This window comes from Musca domestica, unplaced genomic scaffold, assembly GCF_030504385.1.
Source record: "Musca domestica strain aabys unplaced genomic scaffold, Musca_domestica.polishedcontigs.V.1.1 26, whole genome shotgun sequence".
NCBI classification, from domain to species: domain Eukaryota; kingdom Metazoa; phylum Arthropoda; class Insecta; order Diptera; family Muscidae; genus Musca; species Musca domestica.
Genome location: NW_026712283.1, coordinates 11596864 through 11619967, shown reverse-complemented (window position 1 = coordinate 11619967; position 23104 = coordinate 11596864). Strand labels below are relative to the sequence as shown.

The following is a 23104-nucleotide window of genomic DNA, read 5'->3' as shown; positions in this document are numbered from 1 at the left end:
TTTTTATATTTTTCTTCCTACCAAAAAGTACAAAAAAGTCAGCAGGAGAAGCTGAAGTAATTGCAAGTGAATGCTATGGAAGCAACTAACTGACTGCATGACTGGGGGTATTAAGGGCCAATATTTGAAGACAGAATGCTTCAGACACAGTATCCATATGAACATACATATGTATGCACTTTAATCGATATCAAACTTAAGACGGTAGGGAGCTTTAACCGAAGACAGGTCCAGGACCTATTCTCCGGAATCATTTGATATATAAAAGAAAATTTGTTGCTTGGCGACGTGCCGATGAAGGGCTTAGAAAAAAGTAAACTTTGTTTAAACATTTTCATAGATAGAATTTGAAACCAATAAGAGCTCAAACTTCCAGATTTTTACTGCTCGAGGTTGAAATCTCCAAAATACTAGAATATTTTTTCAACATTATACGGCGATATCTTAAAATGAATACTCATATTTTGTTTGGAGAATATCCACTGCTCAATAAGGCTTCAAAATTTGTAATTATAAGCGCTTTGGTTGGAAATTGTGTATTGGACCTACATCATATCTGAAGTCAGTGTGTACTCTACAAATAGATACAAGTTGCTGTCATTTAACCATATATGGAACAATACAAACATACATTTAAAATAATATACCTGCCATTATTGATAAGTTTATGGCAAATGGTCAAATTGTTACCTTTTTTGTAACAAAAAAAATATTGTGGGTGGAGCTTTGTACTTTTATGCTCAAATAAGAGATATTTTGCGAAGCTATCACTCTTGAATAGTTTAAAATTCACGCAACCATTTTTGAAGTAGACAAAAAGAAAGTAAAAAAGTCGGTTATGCCGACCGATGTATACCCTCAGCGCATATTTGTTGACAAGCGTTATTGTTATTTAAAATGTTGGTCCCTTATGGGGGAGGTTCCGAAAGAGTGAGTCAATAGTGCCCATTTTGTATCTGACCTAAATCAAATAAAAATATAACATATTACAAAGTTATATCTTCTTCGGGTGGTGAAGTACCAGAAAACTGGGCCAAAAAATTAACATCAGATCCCTGGTTGAAAGAAATATTTAAATATAACAAGTTTAAACAGAATCATTGACTTCTTTCACAAGTTATGAAAGACATAAGTACCGGACATGATATCGGGTGAGCCGATATCTATGATCTTCATATCAGATCATGCTTTAGTAGAAATGTTGGAATGTGTAAGATTTGAAGAGAATTGAATGCTTATTTCGCATTTTATGAGTTTTGTTATTATTCAAATTGTTGACCCTTTGTGGGGAAGGTACCGGAAGCAGTGGACCGATATATCCCATCTTCATACCAGAACTTGGGAAAATAAAAATATTATTATGTGTGTGATTTGAAGAAAAACCGATGTTTATTTCGGGTTTGATATCGTTTTGGTTATTCAAATTTTTGACCCTTTGTGGGGGAGGTATCAGAAGGAATGGTCCGATATCTACCATCTTTAAAATAGATCTTGTGCTGATGGAAATACTGTTATGTGCCAAGTTTGAATGAAATCATGAAGCTCATTTCGTGTTTTATGAGCTTAATAGATAGTCAAAATGTTGACCCTTTGTGATTGAGGTACCACAAGGAGTGGACCGATATATTCCATCTTCACACCAGACTTTGAAATAATAAAAATATTGTGATGTGTGTAATTTGAAGACGATCGGACTCTTACATCACATTTTATTTGAGTTATAATTATTCAAAATTTTGACCATTTATGGGAGAGGTACTTGATGGAGTGGACCGATATTGTCCATTTTCGCACCTGACCTAGAACTGATGCCAATATTAGAATTTGCAAGGTTGGAGCAAAAATGGAATATCCTTTCCCTTTCTGTGCAGTAAATAATTTTCTGTGAAAATGTTGACATTTTGTAGAGGAGGTACAATAAGGAGGGAACCAATATTGTCCGTCTCCGAACCCGATTTAGGTTTGATAATAATATTACGATGTTCCAAGTTTGGGCAGAATAGAATACTCCCTTCGAGCATTATGGTGCGCACCAGCCAGCCAGTAAGACAGACGGACGGCCATCTCTAGATCGACTCCAAATGCCCTGAAACGGATTTGGCCAAAAGCGACCTAAGGTTTAAATCCGTTATTTAGATGGTCACATTTTACCCGTATCAAATGATATATACCCTATATAGCCATATGGCTGAGGGTAAAAATGAGCTCAGTGCAAAACATAATCCGTAATTTCATTCCATGTTTAAAGCGTTTACCAGGCTCATTTCTACCTCGCTGGCTATAACATCAGGTTGGCTATAACAACAGGTTGTGTTGCCAACGATATGTTGTGTTTCAACACCTTATGATAATACGCCAGCTTCGACTCTAAACTTCGAAGATGGAATTCGTGAGGCTATCGTGGACAGAGAGCAACCACTTTTCATGACCTGAATATAAAAGCCATGAAAAAGACATAGACCTGTTAGTGCGATTATATTGGCCATTTAGTTGACACTAATTTTTCGTTATTAACGGCATTCCTTCCTCTAAACATACGATCATTTTTTCTAAAAAAATATCCGTTTGTCTATTTTGTCCTCACCCTTACATAGCCTTAATTGAAGGTACAGACTTTAACCTGACAATGTCCAATCTTTACGCAAAAAGATGACTATAGGGCTCAAGAAAGCAAGAATAATGATCTGGTACTTATCAAGTTTGTCTCGATGGTCCCTAAATTTTTTGGTTACTTTGGATTTAATATGGAAGAACATAAAAACACCTTAGACAAAGCCCAGTGGTCGAGATGTGTTGAACAACAAAAACGTTTGTGGTATCAATCTAAAGGTTAGATGATCTATTTTATTACATCCTTTCTTTGAAATATTCTATATCCAAGCAAGGATATTCGCAAAATACCATCCGCTCATAGATTCCCCTATACTGATAACACCAATCTTGTACAAAATTTGGATACGATCAAAATTGCGAACTGTAGCGTAATGACTCAAATTAGACTGCTTCGTAAATATGCAACAAACATGTCTAAATGTGTAACAGTTATCTGCGATATTTAATTATAAATATTATTTATAATGCACTTATTTCAAAAATAACTTACCTTTAAGTACTCTCCAATTGTCACTGGTTTCACTTGCCAACAGACTGCTTCGGATTACAAGTGTTTCTTTTTGTTGGAAACAGACGCGACGCACCCACTATCGCCAACTCAATAATTATTTTCTTGTATATTTTTATGTTAAAATCAAAATTGAGTTTCCGCCGTTTCTTAAGTTAAATAGAACAACAAAAACAATTCAATCTTCTGTATCGATTAAAATGTTTCATACACTTCAAAAATCAAGTTGTTTTTAGTTTCCTTTCCGATGCTGCTGCTGCAGAGTGTTGTAGGTTTGTGTGTATGTATGTCTGTAGGTATTATGGCAAATCAATCAACAAATGCTGTTTTGTTATTGTTTTTCTCTCTTCGTCATTTGGTGTGTTTCTGTTTTTTTTGTGGGGGGAGAGATATAAATAATGTTGTGTTGCTGTTGTCGTTGTTGTTTTTGCTCGCTGTGTTGTTAGATTTATATTATTCTTTTTCAATAAATATATGTGAATGGCAATATAATAAATTTTGATTTTCTTTTTCACGATTTTTTTCTTTAAGAAAGATTTTTATGCAATAACATTTGGCATTTCTTCGGCGGCATCTATTTGGGAGGCAACTGTGGAAGCAAATCTAGAAGAATTTCATTCTGAGCGATGAGTAATTATTATTGCTAGGCTATATGTACATAGATGGTTTGATTTCACTACTAACATCATCGTTTCGGCACTTTATAAAGCAAACATTTTGTTTTTCCACCGCGTAACTTGTTTAGTTTGGAACACTCACTTTGTCGCTACACTTTAATTTTGATCTCAAATAACATTTAAAACTATTTTTAGATCGATTTTTTAACAGAGGAAGAAAAAATATAAATCGTACAAAAAGAAAAACTCTGAAATATCTGACAGCTGTCATCTGCAATGGGCCGAGTGATGCCCATTAACTTTACAAGTGAGTAATGATTATCAAGTAATCACATGATAGGACATAGCAAAACAATGTGGCAATGTTAGTTTAACGGAAAAAGGAGAAATGTAAAGAAAAAGAATTCATTCATTTGAGTTTTGCCGCATTTATATTAAAAAAAGATTTTCAATAGATAGGACATTTTCTACATAACTTTTGTGTATACAAAACATTCTATTACCTTTGGCGCAATTTTCATTGATAAGAATACATAAAAAATCTTGTAAAGGCCTTCAGTACTTCATGTATCCATTTGAGCAAATAAGTGTTTTACCCTTTGGTTGGACTAAATCAACGATTATTCCAAAAAGGCATTTGATTAGAGAACACCTAAGAGTCTATTATAGCTTGGGATAAGACCTTGATTTGTATGGAAGACCGATAAGTTATAGCAATAGTGTTACATGGAAAAAGAGGTTCTTTTGACATGAAGAAAATTTAGAAAAAAATATAAACGTCTTTTATAGATGGGAAGCCTTCTACACAACGTTCTACGATATTGAAGAGAAACGTAGAAAAAATTTAATTTTGACGCGTTTAAAATTTATGGCGGACTGCAATCTTTGGTCTGCATTTTGCGAAGTTTAACCAAAAATTGCCTTTAATAATTCAATTACAGGGTGAGATAAAAATTGCAACAAAGTCAAACGCCATAATTTGTAATTTTTTTTAAATTTTTTTGAAAGATGGGAAATAGAATCAAATTTTAGGATAAGTTTAGATTTGTTCGCATTTGTCACCTTTGGCACGAATTATGGCTTCAAACCGCCTATGAAACCGTCACACGCTGCCCGAATGTTGCTCTGCGGTATTTCGGCCCATTCCCGGCGAAGCGCTTGCTTGAGGTGATCGATACTTTGGTATTTTTTAGTGCCAACCTTGCTTTCCAAAATAATCAAGACACAATAGTCCAATGGATTGGAATCTGGAGATTTTGGTGGTCATTGTGCGCTGGAAATGAAGCGAGGAACCTCATTTTGAAGCCATTCTTGGGTGTCGCGTGCTGAGTGCGATGGTGCGTAGTCCTGTTGGAATGTTCAAGGCCTGCGGCCAAAATGTTTGCGTGCTCAAGGCTTTTATACACCCTCCAAAATATTTTCGCGATAATATTCGGCATTTATGGCGGCCCATACCATCACCATGTTCGGCGCTTAAGGTCTGGTGGCCAACCGAAGGTGCACATTTTCATTCGATCATTTTGTTTGTGTGTCGTTTACAAACTGCTGGACAGCGAATGTTTTCTCATCGGAGAAAACCAAATACGGCAGTTCACCACTTTCTGCCAAGCGAAGCAGTTCTTTAGCTCTTTTGAGTCTATTTTCTTTCTATTGTGGTGTAAGTTCTTGCACTTTTTGGAATTTTAATGGCTTACCCCGAGCTCATTTTTCAATATTGCCGAATGGAATATTGCGGTATGTTCAGCTCACGAGTCATTCTTCGGCCACTGCGACGCGGGTTTCGATCAAGTCACTTCTTTACTTTTCGAACCATTTCTTCTGATGTTGCTGTTTTTTTCCGTCCACTTCCTTGACGTCGGGCTACTCTACCAGAATCACGGTAACGAGCGATGGTACGAGACACAAAAAATGTATTCACATTTAAATGCTGGAGTGGTCTAATGATAACCACTTGTGGTTTTCCAGCCAAATATAAAGAAATCACACTTTCACGCTTGAATTCCATCACGAATAACTTTTTTCTGGAAAATTCTCACCAAAAATGATTTGGTACGCTTGTAAACAATATAATGAGCTGCCAATGGAATAATTTTAATAGCTGTCGGAAATGGCAACAGTCTGAAGTTGGTTGCAGTTTTTCATCTCACCTTGTACCTTTCTAGCACTTTAAATTTCTCTAATTTAGCATTTCGAATCCAAAAACTGGAAAAACGTCATTGTATAATTTCATGTTTATATTTACAAAAAAGGATTTATAAAACAAAATATGATTTATAAATAACTATAAAATACATTTTATTATTACACTTGTAATAATATAACAATAAAAAACTATTTATTTCGGTCAAAATGCTTCATCTTGCTGTCCATTCAATGGTGTTGGCAATGGTATACCAGCATCTTGCATGTCCTTCATTATTTTCTTATTAATAATATTTTTAATATTCGCATTGACATCGGGCAACAGACCGCCACATCTGGCTGCATGTTCAATACGTTGAACTACATCGATTTCCCGTCTTGATGAAATCAGATTTGTTACCGTACAACGTTCCATATTTCCAACACGACCAATACGTCCACTGCGATGTATATAATCAGAAATATGGAGGGGAAAATCAAAATTTATAACATTTCGGGCACGTGTCGTGTCTAAACCACGACTACCAACATCCGTCGTAGAGAGAACATCACATTCGGCATTTTGGAATTGTTCAAAACGTCCCATGCGAATTTTCATTAACATATCACCGTTGAGATTTAGACAATTAACACCACTATTATTAAGGAATATTGAGACATAATCGCAGGTGGGAGTTTTGTTGGAGAATATTATAATGGGCCTTCGCAGAGCTACCTCTTTCTTGACAATACTCAAGAGATGGGCAGGTCTGTCCGCCTTGTTGACACGTAAAAATTTCTGCTCCACATGAGGCATTAGTTTGTGCAAATTTTCGCTGCTAACCTCTTCAATTGTTTGCACATCTATCACACGATGTAACAGTTCGCTGATATTTGTTGGCATTGTTGCGGAAGCCAAAACCAATTGGGTACCCACTTCAGTATCAGTTTGGGAACGGTTTTTATGAAACTAGAAAAGAAAAAACACATCACTTTTAGTATACTCATTAAGAACTAGAATAGTAAACTTACTGGAAATCTTTTCATAAAATGCACCAATTTATCGGAGAAACTATCGTCGAGTAATGTGTCCGCCTCATCCAAAACAACATGACGCACATGATCCATACGATAAATACCGGTTGTAACCAATTTACTCAAGGCACCCACAGAAGCCACCACAATATCAACATCATCAAACTCCGGATTCATCATTAGTCTCTTTGTATTGCCACCTAAAATGGTTTTTACTCGCACATCCATATCTGTGCATAGGTCTTTAGCCACATTACCAATCTGGGCAGCCAATTCTCGGCCAGGGGTTAAAATTATACAAAGTGGAGAATTCATTTTCCGTTGATTCGCTGCAGATTGCTTACGTTCGGCTATTCTTTGTATAATAGGTGTTAGGTAGCACAGCGTTTTCCCACATCCCGTCTCCGCGGCTATCAATGTATGATGATAATCGTAGATTTTAGGCCATCCTTGGCATTGTATGGAGGTCAACTGTTTAATATCTAATTCTTGTTTTAAATTTTCCAACAATTGATCCGCCATAGGCAACTGTGTTGTGGTCAGAAATGCATGTAGGTCTTGCATTTCTTTGGATTTCTCTTCTTCCGTAACTGTGGCATTTATGGTAAACCAATCACCTTTAGATTTCTTGTGCAACCATCCGGATGAAGCCAAGGGTATTGTCCCAAACTTACACTGGCCATCTTGAGGAACATACAAGTTGAAGTTCGGTCGTTTACATTGTATAATCGCTTGTCGTGTTTCCTTGCTTTTGCTCTTGGGCCGTGCATTCACAGCGGCATTTGTGGCAGCATACCGTTGAAGACAGGGTTTCTGTAGTGTTCTTGAGAATATTGTCAACATTTTTAATTCAACAATTCATTAATTAATAATAACTTAATTTTTTAATAGAAATGTGTTGAAACGAGGCTCCACCGGCGCAACGAAGCTCCGAGAAAAACAAATGTGAAGATTATTTAGATATGGCATCTCTGAAACGAAAAGTGGTATGAAGAATCAAAACAGAAGGAGCAATTAGGGCTCCTTAGATTAAAAACCATGCAATATGGCATCTGTAAAACGGAAGACGACATGGCAAAATATGAAATAGAGATATGGAATCAAAACAAAAGGACCGACGACGTTAGAGTTCTATAGATCGATAACTAGTGTTGATAACATATTCTGAATAGACGATAAGAAGAAGAATTTTACAGTTCTTTTCCGATTTCAAAGTTGAACTAATGACGGGAAAGTTGCTAAGTTGAAATACATCTTCAATATACATGTTTTATTAATTATTTTATTACTATAATGTCTAAATTTTTAATTCAACAGAGTCTTCACCGGCAACCTTAAGAAACAAAACGTGGAAATAATTTATCAATTATCCTTATCGAATATAAATAAAAACAAGTTCTATTCCAGATCTTGCAATAACCAACCCGTTTTCTAAATTGTTTGACATCATAAGTCCGAATTTATAATAGGCAAATTTCTGGCGCCAATTCTTTTTTTAACTTGTTTCTTGGATTTGCTCTGTTCCAGAACCTGCAAGAATCTACTCGTTTTGCAATTTTTCTCTATACCATAAAGGGAACATCGGTTATCATAGTACAAAGTTTAACATTCTTGCAGTTCTGGAACAGACCAATTTATGTCTTTTCTGTCATTTTAAATTATATTTTTGTATGCAAATAAAAACACAAAAAGGAATTGTCAGAATATTTGAGTACGAACATTTTTTTAAGGTTTTTTGTATTCTCACCTTCACTTTTGAGTGGAAACAAATCCAACAGGAAGGCAGCTAAATTTCGAAAACATGGAATAACTGAAAAATGAATGAAATGTCCAGATTTTCTTTCAGAAGCTGTTTCATTATTTATTTAAAAATTGTTTAAATTCTCCTTATAATGATTTTCGCCTGTTCATAGATGTATTTTTCATATTTAGTCAACACTATCTAATTATTATATTATGGTTCCAATTAGTTAGCATTTAGTTTGTTCCAGAAAATTTTTACTACCATAAACAATTTTCCCTTTATGACATGGAAAAAATTGCAAATCATGAAGATTCTAGCAGTTTCAGGAACAGAGCAATTATTAAATACAATTTTTAGGAATATTTGTTGTTGTTCTGAGGCTGCTGCGGAAGCCTTAAAGGCTAAAACGTTTCAAAGCCTTAATCGTAATTCGGCGTGAAAATATAATACTGCTACATTATGCTAGGAACACAATTGGAGCGAACGACGAATTTTTTCGCGGCGTATGTTCGTCGTCAAAAATAAAACACATATGTGTATATGGAAGTGCACACAATCACGGCACCGGCGAAAATTTCGTCGGTCGCCGCGAACTCAATTAGCTTTATTTCTATTTCATACGCCGGCGACCGGCGAACAAAACAGTACACGGTGGCCATACTTGTACGAATTTTATGTGTTTTAGTAAATAAAGTTACTTTTTACTTTAACATTTGTTATGGTCACTCTACTATCTGTTACTCGTATAAAAAAAAAAAACATAATTAATTTGTTTATTTATTTGTGTACTTGCGCCTGAGTGAAGATGGATATCAGTGAATTTATAATAGAGAAGATGGACATAAGTGAAATTATAATAGAGAACGTAAAGAATTATGTGTTCTTGTATAATTCATTGTAGTCAACAAATGAGCAAAAAGTAAACAACTTCATCAGCTGTTTTATAATTTCGTCGGTATTGTGTTCCATACGACGAATTTTCGCGGCTCATTTTGTCGCCGCGTAGGGCGAAATTCGTCGTTCGCTCCAATTGTGTTCCTAGCATTAGGTGGTTAGGTATAAAAATCAACAGCGTTACGATATAAGATTTAGTCTGCCATAATTAGTTTGGAGTGGCTCGAATAAAAAATATGCTCTATTCCAGAACCTGCAAGAATCTACTATTTTTGAATTTTTTTTTTTCGATACCATAAAAGGAAAATCGTTCGTCAAGGAAAAAAGTTTTACATTCTTGCAGTTCTGGAACAGACCATTATTAATGTATGCAATTTTCTTGTAACGATATAAATTTTTGTATGGCAAGTCTGGTGTATGCCGGGAATTATGTAGGACCGTAATATTGTATACACACGGTTATATTTCAATAGAAGCTGAAGGAAATAATCAAAGGAGAATGATGTTCGTACTCAGGTTACAAAATGTGTACCACACTTGAGTATTTTTTAAGACTATCGATATTGTTCGATGACATTTACTATAAATCGATATTAGCACATACACATATCGATATAATTGAGTGCGTCGTCAATTGTTTGTCAGCACTACTGCGTTGGCTTCTTTTCTTTTTCTAGCGTGTTTTGTCTGACACACACGTGTTTTACCGCTCTGATTGTCCTGCATACGTAAAAAAATATTCAATTTTACACCGATTTTATTCAATAAATATCACCAAAATGGCTGAAGTTACCGAACAACAACCCGAGAAAGTTGAAGAAGTTGCAAAGGAAACTCCTGCAGCAGAAACCACCGAAACACCGGCCGATAATGGTTCCACTGACGCCACCGCTGCCGCCGCCGCTGCAACTGAGGAAAGTTCTTCGGATTTGGAAAAGAAAATCATGAGACAAGTTGAATATTATTTTGGTGATGCCAATTTGAATCGCGATAAATTTTTGCAAGATCAAATTGCCAAGGACACAGACGGTTGGGTGCCAATTTCCGTGTTGTTGACTTTCAAGCGTTTGGCTTCCTTGAGTTCCGATGCCAACGTTATTGCTGAAGCTTGTGCCAAGTCAGACGAGGGTTTGGTTGAGGTCAGTGAAGACAAGAGCAAAATCAGACGCCATCCTGAAAGACCATTGCCCGAACATAATGAAGAGAGACGCAAGGACATAATGTCACGTACAGCATATGCCAAGGGTTTCCCATTGGACTCGACAATGGATTTACTTTTGGACTACTTTGCCGCCTTCGAAAAGGTTGTACACATCAACATGCGCAAGTATTTGGATAAGCCCACCAAAACCTACAAGTTCAAGGGTAGTGTGTTTGTCACATTCGAAAAGAAGGAACAGGCTGAGGAGTTCATTGAAAAGGCACAGGTATGTAGATGACATGTGGGTGGTAACTGTACTTAGTATGGATATTAATGGTTTGATTTATTGTTTACAGCCCAAATACAAGGATACCCAATTGATTGTCAAATGGCAAGAAAAATACATTGAGGAAAAACGTGAGGAACAAAAGGCCAAAACCAACAAAAAGAAAGAGAAGAAGGAAAAGGAAGAAGAATCCAAGATTAATTTGCCCAAGCGTTCTGTGTTCTTCTTCGAAGGTGCCAAAGATGATCTTTCACGTGAAGCTATCAAGGAAGCCATACAAAAGGTGTCCAGTGATTGGGAAATTGCCTATGTTGAATACAACAAGGGTGATAAGTCTGGTCATGTTAGATTCCATGAAGAAGATTCTGCTGTTAAATTCCTAGAGAAATTGGAAGATAAGAAGGTACAGTAACAAGAAATGTGGGATTTCACAATAAATATTATAATTTCTATTTTTTTTCTTTTACAGTTGAAAATCAATGATGATCTTACCCTTGAAGTACGCACCCTCAGCGAAGAAGAAGAAACTGCCTTCCTCGAAAAGGCCGTTGAAAACATGAAGAATCGTCGCAATCATTTCAACCAAAAGAAAGGTGGTTTCAATCGCAAACGTCGTGGTGGCCACAATGATCGCAATGATGAAAAGAAAGCCAAGGCCAGCGATGAATAAATGTGCAAATGCAACACATGCCAAAGGGCGGCAGCAGTGGTGGCGATGTTTATATTTATTTTCCTCCCTTTAGTTAGATCTTATTTACATATATATATATATTATATACAAACAACACATACCCATAGATATATAACAAACCATTATTACATTAAGTAATATACCTATATAGTTTGTTGTTTTCAACTTCTCTCCAGTTCTCTTTTGAACTCTCTTAAATCATATGTAACTATAAAATTATGTTGTATGAATTTTGGCTCATGCTAAGAAAGAATGATTTAAAGTTGTATAAAACGATTATATCTATAACAAACGCGATTGACTGTTTTACGTTTTCAAAAGAAAACAAATATTTTTTTTTATCTAAAGATTATGATTATCAACAAAGAACTTTTTCATGTATTTTTTAAAAAAATGAGAAAGATTATAATTAACTTACAAATATAAAAAACAACTACTACTAAAAAAATTATTTGCTTGTTTTTAAAAAAAGGTGTATCGGTAAGTAGTCCCCCGGCCCCAATGCATTTCTTTGTTTGGTTTTAACACGCAAAGGGAAACAATTCAGGACCGTAAAGATCTGCGCTTGATGATCTTCTTAAAGTCATGCAGAAGATTTGCTAGCTTCGTCCATATGATAGGCAGGTTTAATATCTCAAGCCAGAGGCGAACGTTATATAAATTGGTTAAAATCTATACACATGGATTAAATTGGTTCGGATGTAGACATACATACATTATGTTCTATCCAATTTTCACACCAGTGTATAGGAGTATAAAAGTATTTCTTACAAACACCTAATGAGTTGCATTTTTACCCACAATCAGATACACTTTTCAGTAGAGATGAGGAAATGTATTGCCAAATTTAAGTCACAGTTATTCGTATATCTTAAAAAATATTTTCAATAAATCTTCCATGAAAAGCGCGTCCCATTTCAATCAGAAAAAGTCAATCCTCGCAAACATTTTTTTTTAATTTTCAATTGTGGTTTTAACCGATTTATTTATTCCTTTTTCTTTCAAGATTATTATATTGCTTACTTATATATTTTTTTTGTTACATCTATTATTTATATGTATATTATTATATAATATTTACTCACATTTTTGTATTCAACAATTCATATTCATTTTCAGTTTTTTGTTATTTGTTTTAGGTTATGTATAACATTATTTTTTTATTTCGAATTAAGGTTAGTTTAAATGTTTGATTTATATTGTTTATCATGTTGTTAACTTAAAATATTTTGTGTTTTTTCGTTATTTATATAACATTAATTGTAAATATAACAACAAACATACATATATGTGTGTCTGTAGTTTTTCGAAATTCGAGAGGTGGTTTGAAAACATAAATTTTAATAAATGCATAATTTACAGAATAAACGCAACGAATCTTTTAATTGTGAACTAATTAGAGGCAATTTACAGAAATTAAGCTAAAACTCTCGTTAAAAAGGGGCAAAAAATGAATTTTTAAAAAAGTGAGGTTATCATTGGAAATTAAAAAAAATCTACATGATTTCAAAGAATCAGAATCCAAAAAAATATTTTTATTGATACTTATGACTTCAAAATAGATTAAATGTATTTTTGTAAAATACTGATTTTTGAAAAATGCTTTAAAAAATGTTTTTTTTAAAATTCATGTTTCTTGCCAAGAATTCCTTGAAAAAACATTTAAAAAAAGTTAAAAAAATAAAAATTTTAATGAATGGGAATAGGAAAGAGGAAAAATATTTAAAAAAATACACGGCTTTGGGTCAAGAGAAACATTTTTAAATATCCAACAAAAATATTAAAAAAATCCTCGGATTAAAGCAAAAAAAAAAAAAAAAAAACCAAATGTCAAATATCCTCGCTATAGGCCAAGAAAATTTTTTGTTTTAAAAATATTTTTAAAAAATCCCGCTTAATCCAAAAAAAAAGAAAAATATTTAAAAACTTCCAAAAAATATTTACATTATATCTAAGGTGAAATATTTTAAAAAATCCAGTTTTGGGGCAAGAGACAAAAAAAAACAATGCTTCAGACTTGAATTAAAAAACAGATATTTTAAAAAAAACTCAACTTAGGCTTTGAAAAAATATTTTTTTTTAAAAACCAACGTCTCTCGTCAGGGAAGGCTTTGAAAAATTATTTTAAAAAAATCCACATCTAAGGCTTTCCATGTTTCTGGCCAAGGTAGGCTTTGAAAAAAATCACTTTTCTGGCCGAAAATATTAAAAATCAGGTTTCAGGCGTTGAAAAAATAGTTTTTTTTTTTTTTTAAATCAACCGCCGCTTCTGGCTCAGTTGCACCTTGAAAAAATATATTTTTTTAAACCACGTTTAGCCTCGGATCTTAAAACAAAAAAATAATTTTAAAAATCTACGTTTCAGCTTGGTTTAACTTTAAAAAAATATTTGTAAAAAATCCATTTTTCTAAAAAAAAAAAACATATTTAAAGAAAAATTAACGATTCTGCTGAATTGGGCCTTGAAAAAATATTAAAAAGGTCTCCGGTTACAAATGTGTGTCTTCAGAAAATATTAATTTATTTAAAAGCTTGCATTCTTAGCACAGATTTACCGTAAAAAATAAAAAAAAATAATTTAACCAAATAAGTAAAAAAAAAAAATAATTAAAAAAACTATATTTATTTTGATTGAATGAGTCTTGGATATAACCAAGTAGGCCTTAAAAATATCCTCTATTGTACCGTAGAAGGCACATGTAGGCTTTAATAAATACAATTGTTAAATTCCACGATGGCTAATACATGTCTTGAAGAAACGTTTCAACGAAATATTAAGCTCGCCTATAAAGGTAGCCTTCAGAACGACGATGAGGATAGCCCTCGAATGCCTATAATGGAAGCCCTCAGATCGGCCAAAAGTAAAACCTGAGGCTATAAAATCCTATAATGAAAGCCTTCAGACAGCCATCAGCTCGCCTATAAAAATTGCTTTCAGAACGACGATACGGAACCCCTCAGTCCCTCTATAAAGATAGTCTGTAGAACGTTGGTAAAGGAAGCTCTCTGGTAGCCTTTAGCTTGGCTTTATTACAGCCATAAGCTCGCCTATAATGACAGTCTTGAGCTCGCATATAAGGGTTAATGGCTTTGAAAAGATTTTTTTAAATCCTCATTTCTGGGCCAGAAATTTAAAACTCGATATATTTTTAAAATATCCACATTTTAGGTTTTGAAAAAATATTTTTTAAAAAAACCACATCTTATTTTCTTAATTCCGTTTTTTTTTTCATTTTTGACCAAGGTAAGCTTTAAAAAAAATTAAAATAAAACACGATTCTGGTTCATTGAACGTGGAAAAATGTTTTTGAAAAATCTACTTTAGCGAGCCTTCAGCTCGCCTATAAAGATAGACTTCATCTCGCATATAAAGATAGACTTCAGCTCGCCTATAAGAATAGGTTTCGGCTCGCCTATAAAGATAGACTTCAGGTCGTCTATAAAGGTAGACTTCAGGTCGTCTATAAAGGTAGACTTCAGGTCGGCTATAAAGATAGACTTCAGGTCGTCTATAAAGGTAGACTTCAGGTCGTCTATAAAGATAGACTTCAGGTCGTCTATAAAGGTAGACTTCAGGTCGACTATAAAGATAGCCTTCAGCTCGCCCATAAGATATTCTTCAGCTCGCCTATAAAAATATCCTTCAGCTCGCCTATAAAGATAGCATTCAGCTCGCCTTAATGATAGTCTTCTGCTCGCCCTGAACATAGATTTCAGCTCGCCAAAAAGGTACACGTCTATAAGGATTTCAGGCTTTGAAAAGATTTTTTAAAAAAATCCTCATTTCTTGCTAAGAAATTAGAGAAACCTTTCAAAAAAAGGTTTGAAAAATATTTTTAAAGAATCGACGTTTCTGACCTAGGTAGGTTTTGAAAATTGAATATTGAACCTGGAAAAATGTTTATAAAAAATCCGCTTCAGTGAGCCTTCTCTATAAAGATAGCTTTCAGCTCGTCTATAAAGATAATCATCAGCTTGCTTTACTGACAGCCTTTAGCTCGCCCCTGAACATAGATTTCAGCTCGCCAAAAAGGTGCACTTCAGCTCGTCAATAAAGAAAGCCCTTAAGGTCGCACAAAGATTTCAGACTAATAAAATAGCTTTTAGGTAGCATTTAAAGAGAGCCTTCAGCTTGGCTAGAACGAAAGCCTTCCGCCTGCAAATAAAAATGGCCTCCAAGTCTCACTTACTAGATTATCTTCGGCTTAATTAGGAAGAATCATTTCATCTCTCCTATAGAAACTAATTTTTGCTCGTTTATGAATACTTTTTCAAATCCATTATTTTTGTTTGCGCACTGAACATGTTTTTGTCCCATTGTAAAACAAATAAAAAAGTGTATAATTTATTGTTTTTAATTTTATTATTTTTTTCAAATTTCTTTGTTTGTTTTTTCTTTAAACTACACAAAACGAAAACATTAGGAATGTTTATAAAAGAAAAATTAAATGAGAGTTTCTATTATTAATTGTAGTTTTACTTAAAAAAAAGGATTAATAAAGAAACCTAAAAATATATGTATATTATTGTTATGCCCAAGAAAAAAAACTATGTATAAGACTTATAAATTAAATGAAAGTTTAATGAAATAAATTAAAACGAGAGAGAGGATAGTAAAACAAAACAAAAAAGATTGAATTCGAAAAGTCAGCACTTAAACGGCCAACTTATTCACTGGGTATTTTAAATGTTGTTGTTGTTATTTTATGTATATGAAGGGGGGGGGGGGAGGTGTAGAGATGAAGAGTGGGCGGTTTGGGATGAGTATGAGAGTCTTATAAATAGAAGTTTGTTATATTTTGTTTTCTTCTGTTTCTTGTGTTTTGCTCAACAATGCCTAATGTTTTTTGTTATTGTTGTAATGATAATAGTTGTAATAGTACATATATGTATATAGAATAAATATAGCCTAACTTTAAGTATAAAAACTTAAATTAATTAAATTAGATCAAGTTTTAAGGTTTGTTTGTTCTTTTTTTTGTTGATAATAAGAAATCGAAAAACAATCATTTGCAATAAAAAAATATAAGAACATAAACAAAATTGATTTCTTCATACAAAACATGTTAGGGTTTGCTAATTTTAGTTAGTCCTTATGATTTCAAACAAAAAAAAATGTAACAAAAATTTAAGGGAAAAAATAAATGTTGGGTATATTTTCACTTAACCCGAATACGAAAACAAATAAATCAATATTTCTTGGGTGGGGGAGTAAAGTATACAATATTTTGTGTGGGTTAGATTAGTTTTCATGGAGTTTGGGACACAATGCCCCAAAATTGCCACAATATTTTTTTAAACACAAATAGTTTTTTTTTCTTTTCGTAAACAAAAATGTGCGTTAAAGCGTTAATTCAAGTCAAATTTTGTTTTTAGGACACTGCACACATAGGAAACAAAATCAAGCAACATAAATACAAATTGGATTTTTTTCCATTGATATGAATGAATTCGAAAATCTCAATACAAATACAAAACCAAAAATTATGGAAACAATTAAAGCGATAAGATTGAAATCTTTTTAGTCATTTGATTTAAATGTTTTCGTTTTATAACTTTTTTCAATTCTTCTTTGTTTTCTTCGTTTTTGGGATTCAAATATTTAACAATGTACTTTTGGTAAACAAAAGAAAAAAGTTAACATATTTTGTTTTTGTTTTCAAACACTAAAGTACATTACAATAACATTACATTGTTGTTGTTGTTGCTGTTCTTGTTACAGATGTTTCATTAAATACATTTAACATTTAAAATAAAAATAACTCAAGACCTTGGAAAACATAGAAAAACAAATTCACTTAGTTTACACTGAGGTTCCCAATGGGAAATCATTTTGTTTTTTTCGTTTCTACTCCTTTGTAAAGCTAACTCCGTTATTTGTTAACTTTTCTATTCAGCCAGCCAGCCCATAGTCCAAAAAAGTTTAAGTTCAAAACTTTTGCTTTGCTTAACCATATCTCTTTTTTCATCTTATGCTATGGCTTAATATTCTATTTTCCAGCTTCTTGTTTTTTCTCTTGCTGTCCTAATGCTTAGTTTCATCTCTTCACTTCCACACCGGAGACAGATCCAATGTTAGATTTTTTATAGCTCGATTACGAGCTGAAGAGCGTTTCTGTTTGGCTGACCGTGAAATTTCCATAACCAAACCGCGACAGTCATTGCACACGGGCACCAATTCACCGCGCACATTGTCCTTTTGATCTTGGCTCAGCTGGGTGCCGGACGATGAAAGGGTATAGGCCCGAGAGAATTTACTTCTGAAAGGCAAAGAAAAAAAAAATAAATCAATTAATAAACAAACAAATAAATAAATAATATTAATAGAAGTTATTAAAATAATAAAAACAATTGAAGGACAATAATTCAGTTTCGTCCATAAAACTCCATTTTCCGCTTCAATTAGAAATTTTAATTGAAATGTCATTATGGTACTCCACATCGACTTTCTATCAATTGTCTACATAGCTTTTCCCCGGGTCTTTGATGTTCACACATTTTAGAACGTCAGTAAAATCCCATTTTTTGGACTTTCACAGAGTCGGGACTTTCTCTATCTTCTGGGGCACTTTTTTGATCCTAAATAAAACTACTTTTTGTCAATTTTAAAGAGTTCATTAAGGTTGTCTCTCTTTCGTATAAAACTACTCTTTGAAGCTTTAATAAGACTCTCTTTTGGCGACCTATAAAAAAAGACTTTAGGAAGCCTATAGAGGCTATCCTATGACAATTTTGGTGGTTTAACAATATTCTAAACCGCTCATATAAAACTTATCGTTGACGCATTATTAGCATCTTCTTAGGTGGTTTAAAAAATATTTCAAACCGGTCTCTTTGACGTATTAATAAGTCCCTTCTCTGATGGGCTATTAAAAAGACTTCAGTAGGCCTATAGAAACTATTCTATGACAATTTCTGGTGGTCTAAAAATATTCCAAACCATTAGTATTTGACGCTTTATCAACACTCTTTTCTGGCGGCCTACAAAAAAAAAGACTTCAGATCACATATAGAGACTATTCCACGACAATTTTGGTGGTTTAAAAATATTCTAAATCGGTCGTATGAAACTTTGGTGTTTTTTAATGTGGTTTAAAAAATATTCCAAATCGGTCGTATAAAACTTTACTTTGAAACTTGAATAAGACTCTTCTCTAACAGCCTATCAAAAAGACATAACATCGCCTATGACTACTTTGGTGGTCTACAAATACTCTAAACCGGTCGTATAAAAGTAATAGTAACAAAAAAGGATCTATCTAGTTCGACAATCTAGATTGCCTTTATATCGCTCATAACGTCTACCTTTAGATTTTCTACATAGTCTGCTTTCAGGTAGTATGTAAAGGTTATATGCTGTTAGTTTGAGATAACTGTCTTCAGTTGGTCTGAAAATGTCTTCAGGTCGTCTGTGAATACTGCCTTCAGATTTCCTATAAAAATTTGCTCAGCGGGCTTATAAAAACTGCCTTCAGGTGGAAGATTGCCCCCAAGTAGTCTTTAGGCATTGGCCAGACTAGCCGTTGATCTAAAAGCCTTCTTCAGCTGGACTCTAAAGGCTGCTTAAACTGGTCTCTAAAGACTGCTCTTTTTGATTTATAAAAGAAACTGTCACGTTTATGAATATTGCCTTCAGTAGGGATATAAAGAAGCTCTTAAAGACACAAAGACAGCTTTCAATTTGTTCCGAAACACAGTATTCATCTGTTCTAAAAAGGGTGTCTTCAACTGTCATATTTGCTTCAAGATGACATGTCGTTGTCTTAGAGATCTCCACTGATAATTAAAGCTCTTATTTTCGCCCATAATATCAATATATTCTTATCCAAATACTGAAGACTGTTCGCCTTCCTTCAACTGTCCTATTTGCTTAAAGATGATATGTCACAGCCTTTAATATTCCCACTGATAGTTTTTAAAGCTCTTATTTTTCGCCCTTGATATCAATTTATTCCTATCCAAATACCGAGTACTGTTCGTCATTATATACTCCCTCCTGGGCGTCTACAAAAAATCATGTTCGACAGTTTATAGTCTTTATTGTGGTAGCTTACATGATCCCCTTCTTTTAAGCCATCAATAATGAATTTATTCTGGCTGCCAGAAATTAAATTTTCTGGTGGTATATATAGACTTGGGGACACTAAGAAATATATCCTTTGGACCCTCATCAAAAATCAGGGATTTGAACATAATATCACACTCCTTCCTGGTCATCTATAGAAAATCCTATCTGTGATAGCTCTCAGAGGTCCCTATCTGGTCATCTTTAAGACTTATTTTAGACCAGCAATAAGACTTTATTCTAGCTATTAGAAAATTATATTTTCCAATGGTATAAATAGACTTTGCGATATTTAGAAATATATATTCTTTGGACCCTCCAAAAATATAAGATTCATAGGTTTGATAACATGTCCACACTCCTTCCTGTTTATCAATAAAAAATCATTTTTAATTACAATCTCCATTGTGATAGGTTTTAGAAGCCCCCATCTGGTCATCATCGAGTCTCCCTTTATACCAGCAATAATGTCTTTCTTTTGTTTTATTTTCCGATGGTATAAACAGACTTCGGGACGTTGAAGAAATATATCCTTTACACTCTCTAAAAATATAAATTCCGAGGATTGAGATGTGTTCATACTTGTTCCTGGTCATCTACAAAAAGTCATTTTTACAATCTCCATTGTAATAGCTTTCAGAGGCTCCCATCTGCTCATCTTTGAGGTTCCCTTAGGCCAGCAATAACGACTTTATTATGGCTGCCAAAAATGTATATTTTCTGGGAATTTCTAGGAATTTTTTCCTTGGACCCTCTAACAATAAATGAGAAGCCCATCTGGTCATCTAAGATATTCCCTTTTGGTTATCTTGTGGCCTACAGGACGCTTAGACAAATTTTTCTTGAGTCCTTCAAAAAGTCTCCCTTTGATGTCCCTTTTGACTTCCTATAAGACGCCCTTCTTCATGTCAGTGAGTACATCCTTCTGTCTTCGTTCCTTTAAATCTTTTGTAATATCCTTAACTACACTAAATTTCTTTCATCCATTCCACTTACTTCCGATCCAATGTACTGCTATTCGAATGCGGTCTCGATGCTGGACTATGTACTGGCAAACTACGTGGTCCTTCCATGCTACGTGACATTATGCTAAAGTGACGATTGTTGGTGGCTTGATTCTCTTTACCACTGCAACCGCTGCTGTTATACTGAATACCATTGGCTATGGCCATGGAGGCATAATGATGCTGGGGATGATATGATTGCTGGTGTTGATACGGGTGCTGCTGATGATGGTAGTGGGTGCCAGCCGTATATGATGTGGTCATGGTGGAAGATGTATCGTGTATAGCCTCGACTGCATGACCTGCAGCAGCAGCAGCAACAACGTCAACACCGGAGCCACCGCCGGCCATGATGCCAGGGGTGCTCATGTTGGATCTTTGGTGTTTGGGGGATGATGGTGCACTGCCCACCGAGTTGCGGGCCTGGGAGGGAGAGAGAGATTTTCATTAATAATGTTCATAAGATGTTTAGAATATAAAAACTTACCTTACGCTGAGCCTCTGAACCCATTAGCTTCTCAATTAGGGACTTTGGAAATTGTTCATCCAAAATATTGCCCGTTGACGAGGAATGGGCATAGCGAGCATGATGCGATGGTGAGGGTGTGCTCGAACCAGCGGGACTTGCTAACAATGAGGGTGAGATTAGCACAAGTGGAACATTGCGAAAATGTTCCGAAGGGATGCGCATCTAAAAAGAGGGAAGAAAATTACAAATTTATTTAATATTTTAGGTTAAGGGATGTGTGGGGCACTAACTTTGGTATAACATTTGGAACACACGGTACGCTGGCATATCTTACACTGAATACCCCAGGGTCCGAATATTGAGAATCGTGTACGCAGACAGAGAAAGCAAATTTTTCGCTTTTCGACATCCTCCTTGACCCGTATACCAACGGGAAGGCCCTCCAATTCGGCCTTCGTCATAACCGAACGAATGTGGACAATCTCCTCCAGGGTCAGTGAGAGGCGATCGTCACCACGTTCATTCCAGGTTTTTTCATCCATAAAGGATTTGTTCCACGGGCCTAACGAGGATGACGAACGACTATCGCTGCGATTATTCTGCTCATCCTCTTCCTCCTCCGGCACATGGTTGGGGCTTTGGGGTCTCTTTAGCTGCTGCTGCTGTTGTTGTTGGCTTTCTTGCTGTTGATTGTAGTCATTGTGTAGCTAAAAGTGGAGGGGAATGTGGCATTAAGACATTTTGGAATATTTTGGGTGTTTGACTGGCTCACCTGTTTGGCTGCGCTCACACTATCACCGGCTCCAACAGTTGTGTTATGTACATCGGATTGCCTTGATCCAGGCCTTGATGTGGGCATTGAATGTGTCTCATCCAAATTGCTTTGGCATCCCACAATGGTATGTCTCCGCTGAGATGCCCGCCTCGATTCACACTGGGTGGCCAGATCATAGGCTATAATGGGACGAAAAAAAAAAAATTTTGAAATTTTACTGAAGGAGTCTTGATTATTTTTTGTTTTCAAATTTTTGTGTTTTGGAATTGTGGTGCTTTATGTAGGTTTAGTATTGGAAATGTTGTTATTGCAATTATGTTTGAAAGCTTCAATTTGAGTGCAGATTATCAGATGCTGTTATGGCGAATTGCGGGCTTCATTTCTTTTGAGACTTTTTTTACCGAAACCCAACCCTGTGGGTTTTGACAAATCATTTTGGTGACTCTGTCCTTCGTAAAGTCCTCTTATTCTACATCCACAAAGGTCCTCCCTCTGTCGCCCATAAAGTCTTTTCCCTTGCCAGTAAATATTCCATTCTTGACTCTAAGACTTCGATCAGTTTTAATTTTTTGGACACTAATCCACTTTTCTATCGACCTTTAAAGTCTATATCCTGATCGTCAAAAGAAACCCGAATCTAAAGGTCAATAAAGACTTCTCACTCAGACTTCTCCCAATGATTCAGGTCGTCAGTAAAGATACCATCCCCCAGGTCCCCCAAGTCCACCATAAATTTTCTTCTCCATTTTTCTAAATAACCCAATTTCTTTGATGTTTATCTTCTACTCTCGCCTCCCGTCTGTCTCTCTCTCTCTCTCAAAACCTATAACTTCTCTTCAACCCACCATTCCGAGGTACCAGACATCTGAAATTTTAAACAAAGCCATGAAGCCACAAAATAATGTTTTTTTTTTTTTAAAAAAGAACATGCATGGAATTGAGGTTATGTTCGAAGCAAGAAAATAAGCGATATGTTATCCTTTGTTAGCCTTTCATTAGTATGCAGAATATGTTCAAATATTTACAAGGTTCAGTTTTAAAAATGGAAATAAATACAAATAAAATTTGGAAAAACACAAGAGAAAAATGAAACAAAGAACACAATGACCAATGAAAAGCGAGCCAGGCGAGCAAACAAATT

The 23104-nt window shown here is 34.7% G+C and overlaps 4 protein-coding genes across 12 annotated transcripts in view; 1 reads left to right on the top strand and 3 right to left on the bottom strand.

Moving 5' to 3' along the window:
* Nucleotides 1-4020, bottom strand: part of LOC101894730 (rho guanine nucleotide exchange factor 7) — a 63017-nt gene extending 58997 nt beyond the window's left edge. Inside the window, exons 1-2 of one of the 8 annotated variants that reach the window (XM_059123920.1) lie at nucleotides 3806-4020; nucleotides 3104-3740 (exon numbers count right to left, since the gene is read on the bottom strand). The gene's annotated coding sequence lies outside the window, so the exon portion shown is untranslated. Of the gene's footprint in view, nucleotides 1-3103 lie in introns of all 8 variants that reach the window. The other 7 variants (XM_059123919.1, XM_059123923.1, XM_059123921.1 and 4 more) reach the window with 7 other exon arrangements.
* A 1931-nt stretch (nucleotides 4021-5951) lies between these two features.
* Nucleotides 5952-7849, bottom strand: LOC101891376 (probable ATP-dependent RNA helicase DDX28). The gene is made up of 2 exons (XM_005190801.4): nucleotides 6892-7849; nucleotides 5952-6829 (listed from the first exon to the last, which is right to left on the bottom strand). The coding sequence occupies exons 1-2, from the start codon at nucleotides 7735-7737 to the stop codon at nucleotides 6083-6085; spliced, it is 1593 nt and encodes a 530-aa protein (XP_005190858.2). The 5' UTR covers nucleotides 7738-7849; the 3' UTR covers nucleotides 5952-6082.
* Nucleotides 7850-10182: 2333 nt separating this feature from the next.
* Nucleotides 10183-11942, top strand: LOC101891033 (la protein homolog). The gene is made up of 3 exons (XM_005190799.4): nucleotides 10183-10959; nucleotides 11030-11362; nucleotides 11429-11942. The coding sequence occupies exons 1-3, from the start codon at nucleotides 10312-10314 to the stop codon at nucleotides 11627-11629; spliced, it is 1182 nt and encodes a 393-aa protein (XP_005190856.2). The 5' UTR covers nucleotides 10183-10311; the 3' UTR covers nucleotides 11630-11942.
* Nucleotides 11943-17502: 5560 nt separating this feature from the next.
* The window catches only part of LOC101888548 (protein spire), a 189690-nt gene continuing 184088 nt past the window's right edge, over nucleotides 17503-23104 (bottom strand). For both annotated transcript variants that reach the window (XM_059123917.1, XM_059123918.1), the window contains 5 exons: nucleotides 21961-22142; nucleotides 21479-21895; nucleotides 21207-21410; nucleotides 20712-21142; nucleotides 17503-17910 (listed from right to left, as the gene is read on the bottom strand). In XM_059123917.1, the coding sequence (XP_058979900.1) occupies nucleotides 17697-17910; nucleotides 20712-21142; nucleotides 21207-21410; nucleotides 21479-21895; nucleotides 21961-22142 (1448 nt within the window). In that variant the 3' untranslated portion in view covers nucleotides 17503-17696. The remainder of the gene's footprint in view (nucleotides 17911-20711; nucleotides 21143-21206; nucleotides 21411-21478; nucleotides 21896-21960; nucleotides 22143-23104) is intronic.

Bases quoted from the DNA above. Each gene is read 5' to 3' on its own strand.
- LOC101891376 (XM_005190801.4), bottom strand. From the start codon at position 7,737: ATGTTGACAATATTCTCAAGAACACTACAGAAACCCTGTCTTCAACGG. The intron at 6,830-6,891 runs GTAAGTTTACTA...TTTCTTTTCTAG, and splicing joins ATTTTATGAAAAGATTTCCA to TTTCATAAAAACCGTTCCCA.
- LOC101891033 (XM_005190799.4), top strand. From the start codon at position 10,312: ATGGCTGAAGTTACCGAACAACAACCCGAGAAAGTTGAAGAAGTTGCA. The intron at 10,960-11,029 runs GTATGTAGATGA...TATTGTTTACAG, and splicing joins AGTTCATTGAAAAGGCACAG to CCCAAATACAAGGATACCCA. The intron at 11,363-11,428 runs GTACAGTAACAA...TTTCTTTTACAG, and splicing joins AGAAATTGGAAGATAAGAAG to TTGAAAATCAATGATGATCT.